Source organism: Mytilus californianus, unplaced genomic scaffold (assembly GCF_021869535.1).
Source record: "Mytilus californianus isolate M0D057914Y unplaced genomic scaffold, xbMytCali1.0.p SCAF_13, whole genome shotgun sequence".
Lineage (NCBI taxonomy): Eukaryota > Metazoa > Mollusca > Bivalvia > Mytilida > Mytilidae > Mytilus > Mytilus californianus.
The window spans coordinates 41,815,198-41,833,123 of NW_026262615.1; the positions used below are offsets into that span (position 1 = coordinate 41,815,198).

General features: G+C 30.7%; 2 protein-coding genes across 5 annotated transcripts in view; one reads left to right on the forward strand and one right to left on the reverse strand.

Annotated features, from left to right (window-relative positions):
- LOC127723683 (kelch-like protein 2) overlaps nucleotides 1-17,926 on the forward strand; it is a 102,193-nt gene that overhangs the window by 35,515 nt on the left and 48,752 nt on the right. The window lies entirely within an intron of this gene.
- LOC127723686 (perlucin-like protein) overlaps nucleotides 657-17,926 on the reverse strand; it is a 74,541-nt gene continuing 57,271 nt past the window's right edge. The window contains exons 1-4 of one of the 4 annotated variants that reach the window (XM_052230432.1): nucleotides 3,529-3,781; nucleotides 2,993-3,075; nucleotides 2,157-2,238; nucleotides 657-1,138 (exon numbers count right to left, since the gene is read on the reverse strand). In XM_052230432.1, the coding sequence (XP_052086392.1) occupies nucleotides 912-1,138; nucleotides 2,157-2,238; nucleotides 2,993-3,075; nucleotides 3,529-3,685 (549 nt within the window). In that variant the 5' untranslated portion in view covers nucleotides 3,686-3,781 and the 3' untranslated portion in view covers nucleotides 657-911. Of the gene's footprint in view, nucleotides 1,139-2,156; nucleotides 2,239-2,992; nucleotides 3,076-3,528; nucleotides 3,782-17,926 lie in introns of those variants that run through there. The other 3 variants (XM_052230435.1, XM_052230436.1, XM_052230437.1) reach the window with 3 other exon arrangements.

Consider the following 17,926-nt stretch of genomic DNA (forward strand, 5'->3'; position numbering starts at 1 on the left):
TAGCAGGAAACTCAGTTAAAAGTACAGAAATTTTATATTGATATGATCTAGATATCAACCAAAAACATCTTCTTAAAACATTTTCAAACAACATTTTTTAGGCACAGTCACACTTGAAAGAAAACATCCCAAAAATATTTTTATAACATTATTTAATGTTCATGATGTTTTTCAAACGTTCAGAAAATATTTCTAGAAAATATTTTTGAAAAGATTATCAAAATGTTTTATACACCATTGTTTTTCACATTGTCATGATATTTCTTGACAACATTTTAATTATATTATGCAAATATTTAAGGAAATATTTTCGAAATCGTTTTTGCGATATTTATCCAACCACATACACTTTTAAATTTTTCCTTGCGTTTTTTTTTGTTGCGATATTTTCATGACATTCGACATAACATTTTAATAACATTTTAAAGATGTTTTTGTGTTTTCTGGGTAGCTTGCTGTTCGATGTAAGCCAAGGCTCCGTGTTGAAGACAGTACCTTGACCTATAATGGTTTACTTTTACAATTTGTGACTTGGATGGAGAGATGTACATGTCTCATTGGTAATTCTACCACATCTTCTTATATCTATGAGCTCAATGATCCATTGTATTGGATAGTCTTCAAGAGAACTATCGATGTTTATCAATAAAAAAATGTTGACTGCTATCATCTTTATTCAGTGATAAAATAACATATATAAAGAGTCAGTTAAAAAGTAGAAATACATCAACTAACAATATAGATTGGTCAATTGCTTTACTGACTGTATTAAGGTCCAGTGACAAATAAGGAATGCCTACATTGGACGAAATTAATAATTGGTTATATAACTTTTATCTATTTTGAAATGTAGTTGCAAATAAATCGCTTAGAAAGGTAGTTTGACAGTCAATTTAAAATAACAGAGATGCTCATCTTTTCTTTTCGCAGACATATCCAGTTGTTAGGTACGAACAAGATCTGTCATTCCAATTGAAACTAGTCCAGTAACAGGAATTTTTACAGTAGCATCCACAGTTTTCCCATCTTCCACCATTTGGTTCGCTATATCTCCAATTGGTATACGATACAAAAGAGTTATCAGACCAACGCCAATGTCCTTCATTCTGAATGTCATTCATTCCAAGCCATACCTCGTCTGAAGAAAAAAGGGATATTTTTTTAACTAAACAAATATGACAGAAGAACATATAATATTTTACGAACTTACAAGACAGTTCGTTCTTAAAATATAATACAGCTTCATTGTTCTTGTCCTAAGTCAGGAACCTGTTGCAGTGGTTGTCGTTTGTTGATGTGGTCATAAATGTTTCTTGTTTCTCGTTTTTTATATAGATTATACCGTTGGTTTTCCTGTTTGAATTGTTTTACACTAGTCATTTTGGGGCCTTTTATAGCTTGCTGTTCGATGTGAGCCAAGACTCCGTGTTGAAGGCCGTACTTTGACCTATAATTGTTTACTTTTTGCACATTGTGACTTGGATAGAGAGTTGTCCGATTGGAACTTCTACCACATCTTCTTATTTCTATTTCGAGGGTATGGACAAATAATTACAGAATTATTCCATAGTTTGCCAAATGTACATAAAAGTGTTAATCCCGGCACATTCTGTATATGACTGTCTCAAATCAGTAGCCTGTAATTCAGTGAGTGTTGTTATCGCTGCATAATTATTTTTCGTTAATTGTTTTGTACGTAAACCAATATATGGTTTTGTCGGCCGAATTGTTTTATTTTTGTCATGTTGGATTCTTTTATTGCTTACTATACGGTATAGAGTTTGTTCAACGATGACCAATAGTTGCCTACAACTACGCCAACTGGACTCTTGTATATAGGCTCTTTGGCAATCATAACACATGCTATTTTAATATAGTGTTAGCACATTTGTTTTTAAATATAATAAAAGGTCCATATCTGGAGCTTGTTTTGAGCTTTAAGTAGTGCCAAATTATCTTATTTCATCAAGATTATACAAGAAAAACACCCAATTATGTATACTGTGAAAAAAAGTAACACGGCAAAAGGGTTTACAGAGAGGGACAATCTCCTAACACGGGTTGCGTATCTGCTTTATACATTACATGTAATATATTTTTGTACTTAATGTCGCACAAAGTTTTTTAAGCAGATGATTACATAATAGTTACGATACCTTTCAACTCTGACGTCAACCATGTCTCCTCGTGACCATTCTCAACCTTTACAAGATACCCGCCTTTATTTTGACACTCAGTCTATAACAAGTAAAATGTAATTTACAAATTACCGTATGGTAATCAATGGCCATATATGAAAGGACAGAAATTAAACCTTTATAAGCAGTTGCTTGACAAATCTTGACATATTGTATAGACGCCTGACTATTATGTAGTAAATGTTGACCTCTAGATATCTTTTTTGTTATTTTTCTGTCGTTAAGATGCTGCTGATTGACGTATACACCACTTCTCTATATATTATCTGTATTTGAACATAAAGAACGCCTATGCCTATTTAATCAAAACAATATTCATTACCCAGACAGTTTAAGATTGTTCTTCAAATACTTGCTTTTGAACGTTACGATTGCAGATATAATTCAGATATTTTTTAAAACCCCTACACCCGCTTTTCAAACCTCAGATCAACATTCCAGCAAATAAACTCATCAAAGATACCAGAATTGAAATTTTGTATTTGCGCCAGACGCGCGTTTCGTCTACAAAAGACTCATCAGTGACGCTCGAATAAATTTTTTTTAAAAAGGCCAAATAAAGTACGAAGTTGAAGAGCCTTGAGGTCCAAAAATTCCTAAAAGTTTGGCCAAATACAGCTTAGGTAATCTATTCCTGAGGTAGAAAAGCCTTAGTATTTCAAAAATTAAAACATTTTAAATATCAGTAAAAGAAGCTAAGATCAATCCCCCCCTCCCCCGATTTAATTTTTTGTTCGATACACAATACTTACAAGCCAATCGTAATCGTGAATGAAGAAGTATAATTCACTTACCCTAGCATCCATCCATGTAATTGGTTTGTAAACGAACAAATAACAGTGGTCTGAGAATAACTTCCAGCCATTAGGACATTTTCCTGTAACGATATAATTCAAAAACATGACAAACTCTTTGTCGGCCTGACCTTAGGAGCTGATACACTAACCTACCGTCCTGGAAATAAAGAAATGTAAAAAAGGAAAAAAGAAACTGTCCTTCAAATGCAACTCAATTTTGCGGTCCTAGAATTTCTTAAATTTCCCCTACTTCTTTCAAATAAGGTATGAATAACATTGCACCTTTTACAATACTCAATCTAAAGCAATATCATTAAGTTTCTAAGCTGACGGGATTGAAACTTTAGTAACTTTAACACTTTAAACGGATGTCGAACTGCAATAGACGTTAAAGAGTAACCAAGTAGATTCACATAAAGGATCGAAACAACAAGTTAAAAATATATCAAAGTTTAAAAGATTTATCTACGTAAAAAATACCTTGTGCATAAAGTTTGAAAATGTTTTATCATTTTGATCAAGCGTATACTTACGATTTTTCATTCTATCTAGTTCAAACTGCAATTTTTTCAATTGTTCGGTCATTTTCTTCAACATCATCATCCATGTAGACTCATTTCTTTTTTCTTCGGCTGAGGATAAGGTACAACTTGTAAGCAACACCACAAAGAAAACAAAAATAAACACCATTGTTTTTTCGTTCAGTTAAACAAATGTGTAACGTATTAAAAACATTCAAACAATCTGATTCAAATTCAGATCTATCGGAACTCGGTTACTCGTCTAATTCATATAAGCATAACGAAATCGGAGATCCATATTTTAATTTGATTGACACTAAATTTTCCGAGAATTTTTTTAAGCAGGAAGTGTTTCGAAAAATGACAATTTACTGAATAATTACATGTTTGCGTGACAAATGATGAAAACTGATAGCTTGCTCATAGTATCAGCATTTTATCTTCTTTGCTCAAGATACGATATACGTAGTTTGTGCAACCAAGACAAAAAATGCAGAAGTCATGGATCATGAAAGGAGTAGAGCCACTAACCCCACTATATGGCCCTGTAAAGGTGTATCTTTTAAAACTTAAATTGTTTGAGTAAATCTATAGTGTATGTATTTCTTAATACATCATTTTCGAAAGTATAATGAGAGAAATTGTATAGCTGCTTCATATTTGTAAAAAAATTAGTCTGAAAAAGGAAAAGATTTCATTTCGTCCATTTTCTAGAAACTTGTCAACTTTTAGACCTTTTTTATTTTATATGTGGCGCAACCCTTCGGCCATTGAAATTTTGGTTGAAAAGTAAAGAATATGGTATATAAAGAATATTTCTGCAAAAATATTTGTGGGCGAGGTGTGGCGCTACTTTTTTTTTTTTTCAGAAAACTGTCGTAACCTTTTGAAAATTTTGCATAAAATCAGGTTTTAGCGAAATATCCCTATATTGATGACGTGACAAGTACATTATTCATGACGCAATTGGTGGAAATATCTGTTTAAAATAAAAAAAACATGTTTTCGTCAATTTCTAACAACATTGTCGCAGTTAAAAATTTTCAGATTTTTAGGGCCAAAATTATGAGTTAGTGAACTACCTTTTTTTACAAATGTGAAACGATTTAAGAATTAGCAACTTTGATACACCAGTTTTCCAATTGGAAATTTTGTACAAACGGAAGTCAAAACTTTATAGATCAATATACACGTATTTTATGTTTACATGACAATTGGTGTAAATCGATAGCATGTTTTTGATAAATTTATAACAGGTCTAACATTGATTTGTCCTTGAAATTCTGACATGTTGATACGTACTTTCGAAATATGAAAAAAAAAAAAGAAATACCTCAATGAATTAGTTTTCGAGATTGCATCTTCCATGTAAACACACAAAATACCATATTTTCGATTTTTTTTTCGAAAAAAAACATAACCTTTAAATGGAAAGAGATATTCCCACCCGGTCTTTTTCACAGTGTTCCTTACTTTAAAGGCCTTATTAGTGGGTCCAAGCAATGCAGGCTAAATTCGATAACATATTTGTGAAACCATAGACACAGAACCAATAGAAAGCCGTAAACAATTTCCTGGCCACGTATACAAATGAATAATTATATTGATGGACTGATGCGTTCATTTTATTTTTTAAATAATACATGTAACAGGAAACCTAGTTTTTTTTAAAACCTGGGCATTTAAATTTAAAACCTCCAAGTAGATTTCGCTTGTGAATTGAATATTCAACATGTTATTTCCTTAGAAAATACTTCCGATTTCATGCAACCGTTTTGATTACCTATCCACCATGTACCAAAACGACATGAATGAAAGCAATTGAGCAAATCCCTCACCGTATAGTTCATTCAATTAATTCAGAAAACAGAAATATATGATATATGTTTAAAATATATCAGCATTCTTTTAAAAGATCTACTGCACTTCTAATTCTTAATTTCAACATTTTATCCCAGGAGTAGTCACGTGTCTGGTTAGACACTCACATGGTTTACCTGTTGCCAAATTACTATACATTACCATGTTTCATTTACTGTCATCTTACAACCAACGAAAATGTACATCTTAAACCAAACCTGCAATGTTTTATCTAAGAAGTGACAGCATTGCAGAGATTCCAAATTTGATTCTGAAAATCTAGTCTGCTTGAAATAAAGACCATACCACGGTCCATTTTTCGATAATTAGTAAGCAAAGCATGAACGCAGGATCTGTATTAATGAAAATCAGAGATTGTTCGAAATATATTTGATTTAAGGGCCATTTTGTCCAAAAATCTTACATTTTCATTGGTAATATGTATGACAAAAGATAGTTTCTGTAAAAAGAATATGCAATGAATATTAGGCCGTATATAAAAAAAACATATACTAGTATGCATAGATATATTGTTTATCTTTTTGTATAGTGTTCTTGTCTCCATAAGGTGTATGACCTTGTAAAATATAGCGAATTTTTTATGTCTTCTTTTATTTTCTTTTTGTTTTTACATTTCCATCACACATAACTGAAACTATATTCCACACAAAAATTAAAAAAAAAATCAATAAGATTGTATCCAAAGATCCCATATTATCAAAAATCTCTATTTATACATCTTACTCATAACTTAGTATTAATTAAAGTTAAAACTGCTTCTTATTATTCATTAACGTCTTTTTATAGTACTTATTGAGTAGTCAGTAGCAGAGACATAACATACATCACCGTCTCTGTTAATAGTTATCTAATAGCTATAGTAGTCTATAATATTTATTGTAGTGCAGTAGTACCATAGTTATCTTATTGTGATTTGGGGAAACATGGATAAGTTACTCTTTCCCTTTGTAAACAACATACGATGGGTTTCTAACAAGCAGCTAGGCAAACGTTGCGAAATTAAGTTTAGATTTATAGATTTACCACTAAAAAACACACAAACAAAAACAAACTTATCCACTATCAAAGTTATCATTAATAAGTTAAGTAATAGAATATAACCAGAAGCTAAGATTTTAGACACGTTAATTAATAGAATAACAAATTAACTGATTAGATGTCAATATAATTTGTTTTTAATCTTTAATTTTTTTTTAATGTGTAGAAATTAATAAATAAATCAAATGACACTGAAAGTTATATAATTATCATTTTATAAAAATTTGCAATATTTAGTAATGATATGTTTAATTTTCTTAAAGACCAAACAGCCTATTCAGTTCTACCAGTGATTTTTCCTTAAAATTTTGTGTGAAGGTATTTCATGTTTTGAGGAACAAAATATGATAAAAAAAATTGGGGGTCACCGACTTAGTTTTGTCACTATAGCAACCTCAGTTTCGTGTTTTCCCGAATATTAACATGATATTTGCTTGTTATTTAAACTCTCAAAAAATACCATTATATCAAACCTACAAGCATAATTCTTGTTTCATGTTAAAGAGTAGACTTGTGTCTATCAAATACAGGTTCAAGACTTTAAGACTCTTATTGTTTTGATCTGAAAAAATATGATTTATTTCATTCCCGCCAAAAATAAAACGCAAGAATGAAAAACGTTTCAAGTATTAAAAAATATCTACCAGTGATTTTTTCATAAAAATTTCAAGAAAGAAAGTGCCATGTGTACTCTTCAAAATAAAGCAAAAAAATGTATATGTCACCGACGTTTCAAAAAAGTTATGATTAATTTTCATGTTTTTTTCTCGTTCGTTTTGAAGAAAAGAGTTGTCGTTCTTCAGAACATTGAATCTGACGTCATAGTACAAGTTTTCCTTGTTGTCGCACGGTTTGAAAAAACATTGCAAATTGGACGTTTGAAACCCACATTTAAATTTTTAAGAATCAAGAATAACAACTATATTCACCTACTTTATTATCCGGTAATACAAGCGATCACATTTATGTATCAGTATCAGATCTCATGATGTTGTTGCCGCACAAAATTAACCTTCAGAAACACCATCCGTCGGAATGAAAAATTGTTCGAAATAACCTTTTACGACGCTTTAGAAAGGAAAGTCTGTTTTTGTCCTCTCCATCTCATTAGCAAAATCATTGAAAATAAAAAGAGAAATGAAAGATGATTACTTACAGACTATTTGACTATATTAGACTAGATGTGTGGGTTTTTTTGTCGCGTCAATTTCAGAACTTCGCCCTAGCGCACACTTTCGCTACTATTGACAGACGGACAGACATTAGCACGGACGGACTTCTTTATACCATTATGTGTCCCGACTAAGACGAGCGTATACAAATTATTCCATCTAGTTTGTGGATTCATTATTTCTTCAAATATTTAAAATATAAGAAAATTTAAATTATAGGTATAATATATGAATTAAAGTTTTTGATTCCAAAACGTTTTACATCCATTTAACCTATCATAAAATACGATCCCCGTTATTACTACCTCACGTGTTTTGAATAAACGAGACAGTAAATATAAAATACAAATAAGTTTTTAATTCAAAAATAGATTTAGAATCTAAGAAATAATTTTCCGTTGAAAACTATAAAGTATTTCTCAAAACAGGATGAAATATTATGAATCTAAATAGCTCACTTTGGAAATAAAAACAAAGACAAGGTTGTATGTATAGCCGGATTGCCGGCATTGAAAATCGAAATTTATTTTCAATCTTTCCGGTCATTGTAGCTTTTTGAAAGTGAGAAATTTTATGTTGGATCTTATTCTTGAAGCAATTGTTTTTGTCATAAGTTAAATTTACAACAAGTTTAGTTTTAAAAACCGTAAATTTTTATTTTAATTCACATTCACTCAGTATATTAATTTCTTATATTTTTATCATTTCTCCTTGAGACAATTTGAAATGAAACAAAAGACAAAATACAATGTACCTTTATCATTTTTATTTTTACTATAAGATTTTGTCAATTAAGCAGTATAGATAAAATTTAACTTCATTGCAAGATCACCATTAATTTACGAGAATCTTAAAGAAATAAGTTAATCTCATCATGCATACGTTGCCAGTATATCGAAACTTCTAGAAAGTATTGTTTATCGGCCTAACCTTCTGAAAACTCAGTTTTGAAAATCACATATTAAGTTAAAATTCTAAGCGTAAGTCATATAAATATACCAGTGTAAAGTTACACGGGCGTACGAGATTTGCGCCGATTTAAAAAAAATTTCGATCTTTAATTTGCGCCGATTTGATTCTTTCATTAGCGCCTATTTTATTTTTTTTTATCACTAGCCCCGATTCTTTATTTGCTATACGAGTAAATACATGTACATGCAGTAAACCTAGAATGTATATTGCATGGTAATATATGGATATAAATAGTGTTCCTTTATGTTTAAGATAATTTTGGTCATACTGTTCGAGAACTTCGTTTTTACACGAGAAAGAAAAGATGGATTTCGTTATTGGCAAGTACAACAAGTATAGAAAAGATAAAATGACAAGAAAGAATTATATATCAGATGTGTGGCATATAAATTCTCGGCAAGATAATAATTCATTGTACTAGTATTACATTTTTATGGATTTTATTGTGGTGCTTTGAAATGCTGTAAATCGAATTTTACTCCGTGATTTTAGTGGATGTAAACAGAGTGCACAAATATCTTTTAAATTGACTTATCCTTCTCGAAATTCTACTCCCACCTCCCCTTTGTGAGCAGGGGACAACAGTTATATACATGTTATAATTGACAATTCATAACATATGTACAACTGGCTAACGGAAGAGGTTTACATGATAAATAAAAAAATAACTTTCACCTATAATATACCTGTACACAATCGGCGCAAATGAAATACAAAATCGGCGTAAGTGAAAGAAAAAAAGTGAAATGCAGATCGGCGCAAATGCAAAAAGCCGAGTTCAAAATTTATATTTTTACTATTATTTTTTTTTTGAACGGAGGTTACAGATAGTGTAGTATCTTTTGTGTCCATTTGTGTTTAATTTCCACTAGGTATCAGTGCGACGCTTAATTCCACTTTTCTTGGAAGACGTAGTTTTAAGCGTACACCATGTTGGAATCCGTGAAAAACGCGAAATAGGACGTTATAATTTGACGTTTTTTTTTCATGGCTAGAAACAACGTCATAGAGCTTTTATGTCACTACCAAGTTGCGTTAGTTGATGCGCATCAACAATAGGCTGTTTGGTCTTTAAACGTAGGGATTCTATTATATGTGTCTGTTTGTAATAAAAGTTTACAAAAAGAAATTCAAAGTACATGTAAATATAGCAAGTACGTATGCATGCTAACAGAAATAAAAAAAAACGGTGCTTTGCTTTTGCGCAAATTGGAATTTCATTTGGGCAAACAAATCTTTGATTTGTGCAACAAACCATATGTAACTTGCGTCAAACGAAAATATTTCATGTATGCCAATGATACAGGTAAATAGTGAAAATAACAGATCTATATTGAAAAGAAACTTAATAATAATGTTACAACATATTTTTCATCATAAATCACATACGTGTATTAAAACAATAAACCAAAATGAAAACTTTAAAGGTTTTTTAAATGAGATTGTACTTTTTACTGGTCAAAACCATGGTTGACTGTATCATTCAATGTTTTATAATAGTTTCTTGTGCACATCTGTTGTGATTCTGGCTTTGCAACTCTTTTGAGTACATCTATGCTATGTGAACACTATACAATTTTATATCCTTAAGTGACTCTCAGTTTTGTAAGAGAAATGAATATCAACTAACCTACTTACACAGTGGAGTACATCTATGCTATGTGAACACTATACAATTTTATATCCTTAAGTGAATCTCAGTTTTGTAAGAGAAATGAATATAAACTAACCTACTTACCCAATGGAAGGGATATATTCTACAAAACTTCGTGTACGAGCCCCGTATTCAGGATACAACTTATTTTAAAACTTTTCTGATATATATCTCCTATAAATTGGTCGCAAAAGCAGTAATTATTTTTGATGCAAATGAAATACAATCATGTAGTGCAAATAACAATACCGCAGTTTTCCACATCTGTTGTGATTCTGACTTTGCACATTTTTGGGGTACATCTATGATATTTGTCTCCGTTTTATCAATACATTAGATATCCTAAATGTGATCTCTAAAAAAATTACAAACGTATTTCCTCCTCTATCTGCCTCCAAATGAATTATGTCCATTTTGTCACCTGGAGCATGCGAACATAATACAATTTTATACCTTTAAGTGACTCTCAGTTTTGTATGAAAAATGAGTATGAACTCACTTATTTACCCAATGGGGGGATAATCTATACAACAATTCTTGTGCGAACCTCGTATTCAGGAAACAACTAATATTAAAACGTTTCTGTTGTATTTGAATTGTAATTTGGCACAAAAGCAGTATTTATTTTTGGTTCAAATGAAATACAACCCTGTGGCACAAATGAAATACAGCATTTTTCAAAAATTGGTGCAAATGCAATGCGCCCAAAAAAGTACAGTATTCATGTGTGAGTGCATCAGAGAAACAAGAAATGTTTAAATCTTTCAAGCTAATAAAAGAAATTATTATAATTACATGGCAAAAAGGCAATTTATTTTATTACTTTCAATTACATGTAATAATCTCAATTACCCTAGTGCTTTAGATTACTTTCAAATGTGTAATTATTTCGTGTAATTACAATCAAATTTTTAATTACTTAATGTCTGGCAATAGAAGGCCATATTTTTACCCTAGAAAATAGATATTTCTTTAGGGCAACAACGGGACTTTTGAACATTCAAGTGAGATTTCTGTGATTCAGCAATTTACGATTATTGACAATAACTTGGGACCAACAAGGATCTTCAAAATGCTCATTTGTTTCTTCGTGTCAGTGTTAAACTTCAATTTCCTCAAAATGAATTGTTGGGTTTCACTGAAAGTTATTTGATATCATACATTTCTTATGTCATGCTGCTTTTGCAAAGTTAATACTAAAACAATTTGGATTTGTTTTTTATTTAGCTTAAGAGGATTAGCTTGATTTGGCTACATGCACATAAGTTTCTCCAGCTGTAAAAATATCTTCCTTTGGAATCAGATCAATGCAATACATTTTTCTTGCTGTGTTGAAGACCCATTGGTGGCCTTAGGCTGTTATCTACTCTTTGGTCGGGTTGTTGTCTCTTTGACACATTCCCAGTTTTCATTCTCAGTTTTATTATTCTGTCAGTCAGGGTTAGCACTTATACAAGTCAAGTTAATTTACTTGAAGATTTAAGTAACATTTACCTGTAGAAATAAATTAGTAGCATTATCAATTGTTATTATTTTTTCTTCTGGTTTCCTAATTTTTGTTTAAATTAGAGTTCAACCTTTTATCGTAATAACTCAACAAAGAAATCTACTGCACATAGGTATAAGGTAACTGCAAAGCCTTCAAAAATTGCCCCTTGGAGGCTTTTAAAATAGCAGTGTTTTAAAGATAAAAGACAAACGAGATTTTCATTGTCCATGCAATTATATGTTAATGAATAGAAAAGACAACTATTGATTACAAACAATTAAACATTCAGCTACACGTTGTAGTAAAAAAGAATGCCAGAAAAGAGGAAATATGATTTTTATTACTTATATATAAAAAAAAAATGCGAATGTCTGAGGGATATAACTCTATCCCAACATAATTCACCCGCACAAGTAAATAAAAAAAAATTATACCTATATCCCCTGACTGTCAGTTAAATTTGTTTAAAACTAACACCGTTATTATTTCATCAAAGGTCTTGTTAGATATTGCGACAATTGCAAGCCTTTGGTTCCTTAGTGACAATTACCTACGTAACGGTAATTCTATTAACCAACTGTTTACCCAATAACAGGATGACTAGTGATTCAAATTCCATTACAGTATTAATATTAATGAGGCTTTAAATCATTTAATTAAAAAATTAACAATTCTATATATTTATTAACTCATGCTCACGTAATACATTTTTATTAATTCTCGCTTTACTTTTTTATTAATAAATTAACTTTTTCTTATTAATATATTTGTTCAAAAATAATAATATCATAGATTAACAGGATCTGACATTCCATTTTACAAGTTAGGATCAACATTTGGTTCCGCATTAGCCAAAATAACTATTTATTATTTTTGAATCCAATTAAATTAAAAATTAAATTTTCATATATACTTATTTAAGATAAATTCTACTTGTACAGTATGGTAATGATGCCCTTTAAGGATGTTCGCTCTTCTTGTGTTTGAATTTTTGCCGATATTCGGAATCCTCTGGTTTTATCCATGTAGTGCCATTTTTGCCCGCAAACCCCTTCTTTTCTTTTTATAATTTTATTACATATTGTTTAAAAAGCCATATTTGAAAATCTTATAAAATCCTTGTTATTTTTTCAAAGTTTTTGCAAGACAAAAGGTGCCAATGTTAAATGTTTGAAAAATCTAGAGAGAATCACTTCCCGCCAAATTTTCAAAGACTTATATCTCGAAAACAAGCACACGGACCCTATAATTTTTTCTGCTATTTTAGTTCCTTTATTCTTATACTATCAATTTATAACAGTCTTTTAAAATGCTTGTTATTTTGAAACAGAGTAGCAAACATCCTTAAAAAGATAAAATGCTCATGTATCAATATTAATTAGAATTGTAGAGGTTATTATGGTATACATTTAGCTGTTTATAATCATTTTAAATGTATAAAGTAAGAATCAAACATGGTTGATCAGCACAGTTGAATGTTCATGGTTGGATATATCATTCATTTAGGAATCTGCAATAAAATTATGAAAAATATAATTTCTTAAATTAATTTACAAGCTAAAATTTTGAATGAAGATCACTTTTACAAATATTTTTGGATTAAAAGAAAGAATTATAACATACATGTATCAAGCTTTAGAAGGGACCTTTTCAGTGGTTGTATTTAATTTATGTTGTGGTTTTTATTCTCAATTTATGTAGAAAATTTTGTATTGATTAAGATATGAAATAGTCTGCGAAATGTATAAATAAATATACAGCTTGGCATATTCGATTAATGTCTCTTGTTAGTTCAACTAATTTAAAAGTCGGTATGAATGGCTGGATTGGGTTTACCGAATAGAAAATAATGGGCCAAGACTACAAACAAATGGGACAGAAAATAAAGAATAGAGTAAAATTATACCTCCCCCCCCCCCACCACCACCAAAAAAAAAAGAGAATCGTTAGGTGCTAAAATATAAAAAATAGAGAAAAATGACCTAAGAAATTGAAAACCCCCATTCACACCCTACAGTACAAGTTATTTTGTGGTCATTTGACACCCATTGTTTGTAAATTATATCAATTTGATCTTTTCCTCCGAACTAAAAAAAATAATCAGTAATGATGGCATCAAATAGAAATACATCTAACAAAAACACAGAGTGGACGTGGAAGGTTACTTATACATCCCCACAGAAATAAGACACTGAATACAGAACTGATAATACTCGCAGTTACTTACAGCTAGTTCAAAGCCAATAACAACTAATGAAACAAATCATGCATCTAAAATTAAAATATCAATCAGTACACATTCAACATCCAATGGATTTATTGTAAAGACGTCATTAACAGTCAGAGAAAAACAAGATTGTGCAATGCCAAGATACAGGTATCGACAGATTGTAGAGCCATGAACGTGTATATTTATATAAAAATAATATTTAGTTTCATTTTAATTTACTGACAACAAAATCAATATAAATACCAATAAAAACAACATTCAAACATTTAATTACAGTGTTGAATTGGTAACCTTTTAGAATAAGTTTATTTAAAAGATCGGTAAGTTTACCCGGATCGTTTCTAAATTCCCGGTTTCGGTAAACAACATCTCCGTAAAAATTAAGATGTGCTATCCCGTTTGAAATAAGTTTTCGACAGGTACAACCAAATTTCAAAACTAAATCTTTATATCTATGGAAGAATTTAGTAAAGGTTTCAAGTAATTTGTGGTAACGAAATCCCGGACTTAATTATTTATCAGTAATACATAGATTACGTTCATTGAAATCCAAAACGTCACAACAGACACGGGCATAGCGAACGAGTTGTGATATGTAAACACCGAAAGATGGTACCAAAGGAACATCACCGTCCAAAAAAGGAAAATTAACAATAGGGAACGAAAAATCGTCCCTTTTGTCGTAAATTTTAGTGAAGAGTATCCCGTGTAAAACTGAAATATCTAAATCTAGGAAAGGACAGTTATTACTGTTTTTATTTGATTTCTTTAAAGTAAGTTCCTTTGTGTAAATTTCGGCAGTATATTTAGAAAACTCTTGATTATTCAACGAAAAAATATCATCAAGATAACGGTAAGTGTTGTTGAATTAATCAATTAAATTTAGACGGGTCTTCACTTAGTTTGGTCATAAACTGTGATTCATAACAGTACAAGAACAAGTCTGTTATAAAAGGGTCGCAATTGTTGCCCATGTCTGTATGGAATCTGACCTTGACCTCACTATCATGGATCATTGATAATGTTACGTTGATGTGATAATTCTTGAAGAACATTCATATAACAGACTTTCAACATGAATTCAATACTAAGTAAAGCAGGCGATACATTATAGCGTTTGCACTCTGGTTTATATCAATTTTATCGTTTTTGTCTGTTACATGTATCTTGAAACTACTCTAGATAAACAGAAAATGTGAAAAGCAAACAGAATCAGTAGTACAAGTTCTACAAAAATAGTATTGCGATTGAAACCATTAACTGACTCTTATAGGAGTTATTGCCCTTAGAAGATGCTATATTTTTTAATCAATGTAAGCAGATTTGCCAATTATTTTGAAAACTACAATAAATTAAAGATAGGCAGAAAATGTAAGCAGCTAGTAAATGATCGTCAATTATTATATTGGGCTTTATTAATAATTTTCTCTTCAGATAATGTATGTATATTTACATCAATGTGGCATAATTTTACCGGTGGCCTCTCTAATCTATTCAAGACTTATCTGAGCCTCCATGTGTGTTTTGGGTTTTTTGTGTCGTTGGTTCTGCATCTCATTAACTTTAAATGTATACCTCACATATGGCCTCATGTTCATGTTTCAACCGTTTTATTTGATTATGTTACACATAGTCATGGAACACACACAGTCTGACTTTTTGGCCAATTGGAAAATTAATATTTTCCCTTTTTATATGTTCATTGACAATTATTGTTAAAACATATTTGTTTACATTGTCCTTTTAAGGCAGTTATTTGCTACAAAGAGGTGTAACACCGTAAATAACTTTATTCGAAAAATCAGGTTGGTTTACTTTTGAAAAAGGAATCATACATCACAAAGGAGTATTAATGTATTAGTATGTAAATAGTATACTAAATTTTCCTAGTTGCGTTTCAGCAGGAAGTGTTACCATGATTACAAGAAAGGATACCACATCCTTACTGAATAATTGCATTTTCTCAATTGAATTGTTTCATATTTTTCATGTCGGGGCCTTTTATAGCCGACTATACGGTATGGGTTTTTTAATTGTTGAAGGCCGTACGGTTGTCTATAATTGCTTTTATCCACTTATTTGAACTTTGGTGGATAGTTGTCTCATTGGCAATCATACCACATCTCCTTATTTTTGTATAAGCTGATAGCTTGCTTTTTGTATCAGTCTTTCATTTTCTTGGCTCAAGATACGATACACGTAGTTTGCACAACCAAGAAAAGATATACAGAAGTCGTCGATCTTGAAATTTAGCAAATGTGAAACCATTTAATAAAAGAATTGGCATCTTTTTTTAACATCAGTTTTCCCATTGGAAATGTTGTACAAACGGAAGTCAAACTTTAAAGATCAATTTACACGCACATGTGATGTTTACGTGACAATTGGTGTAAATTGATAGCATGTTTATGATGAATAACAGATCTATAACCTTCATTTTATCAGATGTTTTCGTCAATTTCTACCATCATTGTCGCAGTTTAATATTTAAAGATTTTCAGGACCAAAATTATGAGTTAGTGGTACAACTCCTTCAGCAAATGTGAAACTATTTAAGTATTTTCAACTTTTGTACACCATTTTTCCAATTGGAAATGTTGTACAAACGGAAGTCAAAACTTTATAGATCAATATACACGGACATGTTATGTTTACGTGACAATTACTGTAAATTGATAGCATGTTTATGACACATAACAGATCTAACCTTGATTTGTCCTTGAAATTTTTACATGTTGATACGCACTTTCATATATGCAAAGAAAAAGAAACACCTTCATGACTTAGTTTTCGAGATAGCACATTCCATGTAAAAACACAAAATTGCATATTTTCGAGATAGCACATTCCATGTAAAAATACAAAATTGCATATTTTCGAAAAATTTTTCGAAAAAAAACAAAACCTTTGGAAAGAGATATTCCCATCCGGTCTTTTGCAGTGTTCCTTAGTTTTAAGTGGGTCAAAGAAATGCAGGCTGAATGCGATAACAGATTTGCGAAATCATAGACACAGAATCAATAGAAAGCCGTAAACAACTTTCTTGCCACGTATACAAATGCATATATATACAGTTAAAAACTTTTTTTTTTTTTTGGTAGATTGATTGATTGCTGTTTCAATTCTTATGTCTTTTCAGCACAAAACGCCTGGTTTATCTCAGCTATCTTCTTTTTTTCTTGCAATTTTGATACTATTACATTCTTGAAGCATTTCACAGTCGTTTGAAAAGGGGGGTTATGGTTATTTATGTGTTATTTTTTTTTTAGCTAAGAACAAAAGTTGTTTTTTTTAATGCTAGACATTCGAATTGTACATATCCTAGTAGAAAATATTCAACATGTAACTTCCATTGAAAATACTTCCAAATTCATGTAACTGATTTGATGACATATCCTCAACTGACCGAATGACGTGAATGAAAGCAACTATAGGTCACCGTACGGCCTTCAAGAACGAGCAAAATCCTCACCGTATAAATAATTTGTTTAATCAAGAACAGACAACGATATATGATATATTCTTAAAATATATTAACCTTTTTTCAAAAGATCTACGATACCGCTTATTCTTTAATTCAACATTTTATCTCAGGAGAAGTCATGAGGCTTGTTAGGCACTCACATGTTTTACCGTTTTTTTCAAATTTGATTCTGAAAATCCAGTCTGATTGAAATAATAAAGACCTTGTAACGGTCCCTATTTCGATAACTTGAAAGCAAATCTGTATTGAATGAAAATCAGAGATTTTTTTAATTCAAATAAGATCCATTTTGTCTAAAACAGAAATACATTTTCCTTTGTAAGATGTATGACAAAAAAATAGTTTTATGTAACAAAAAATTGCAATGACTATTAGGCCGTATATAAAACAATTGTGTATGGTTTATTTTTTGGTATAGTTTTTTTTTCCGTAACGGTGTCTGTCCTCAAATCAAGAGATTTATGGGGAGTTCAGATGATAGTGAATGTTC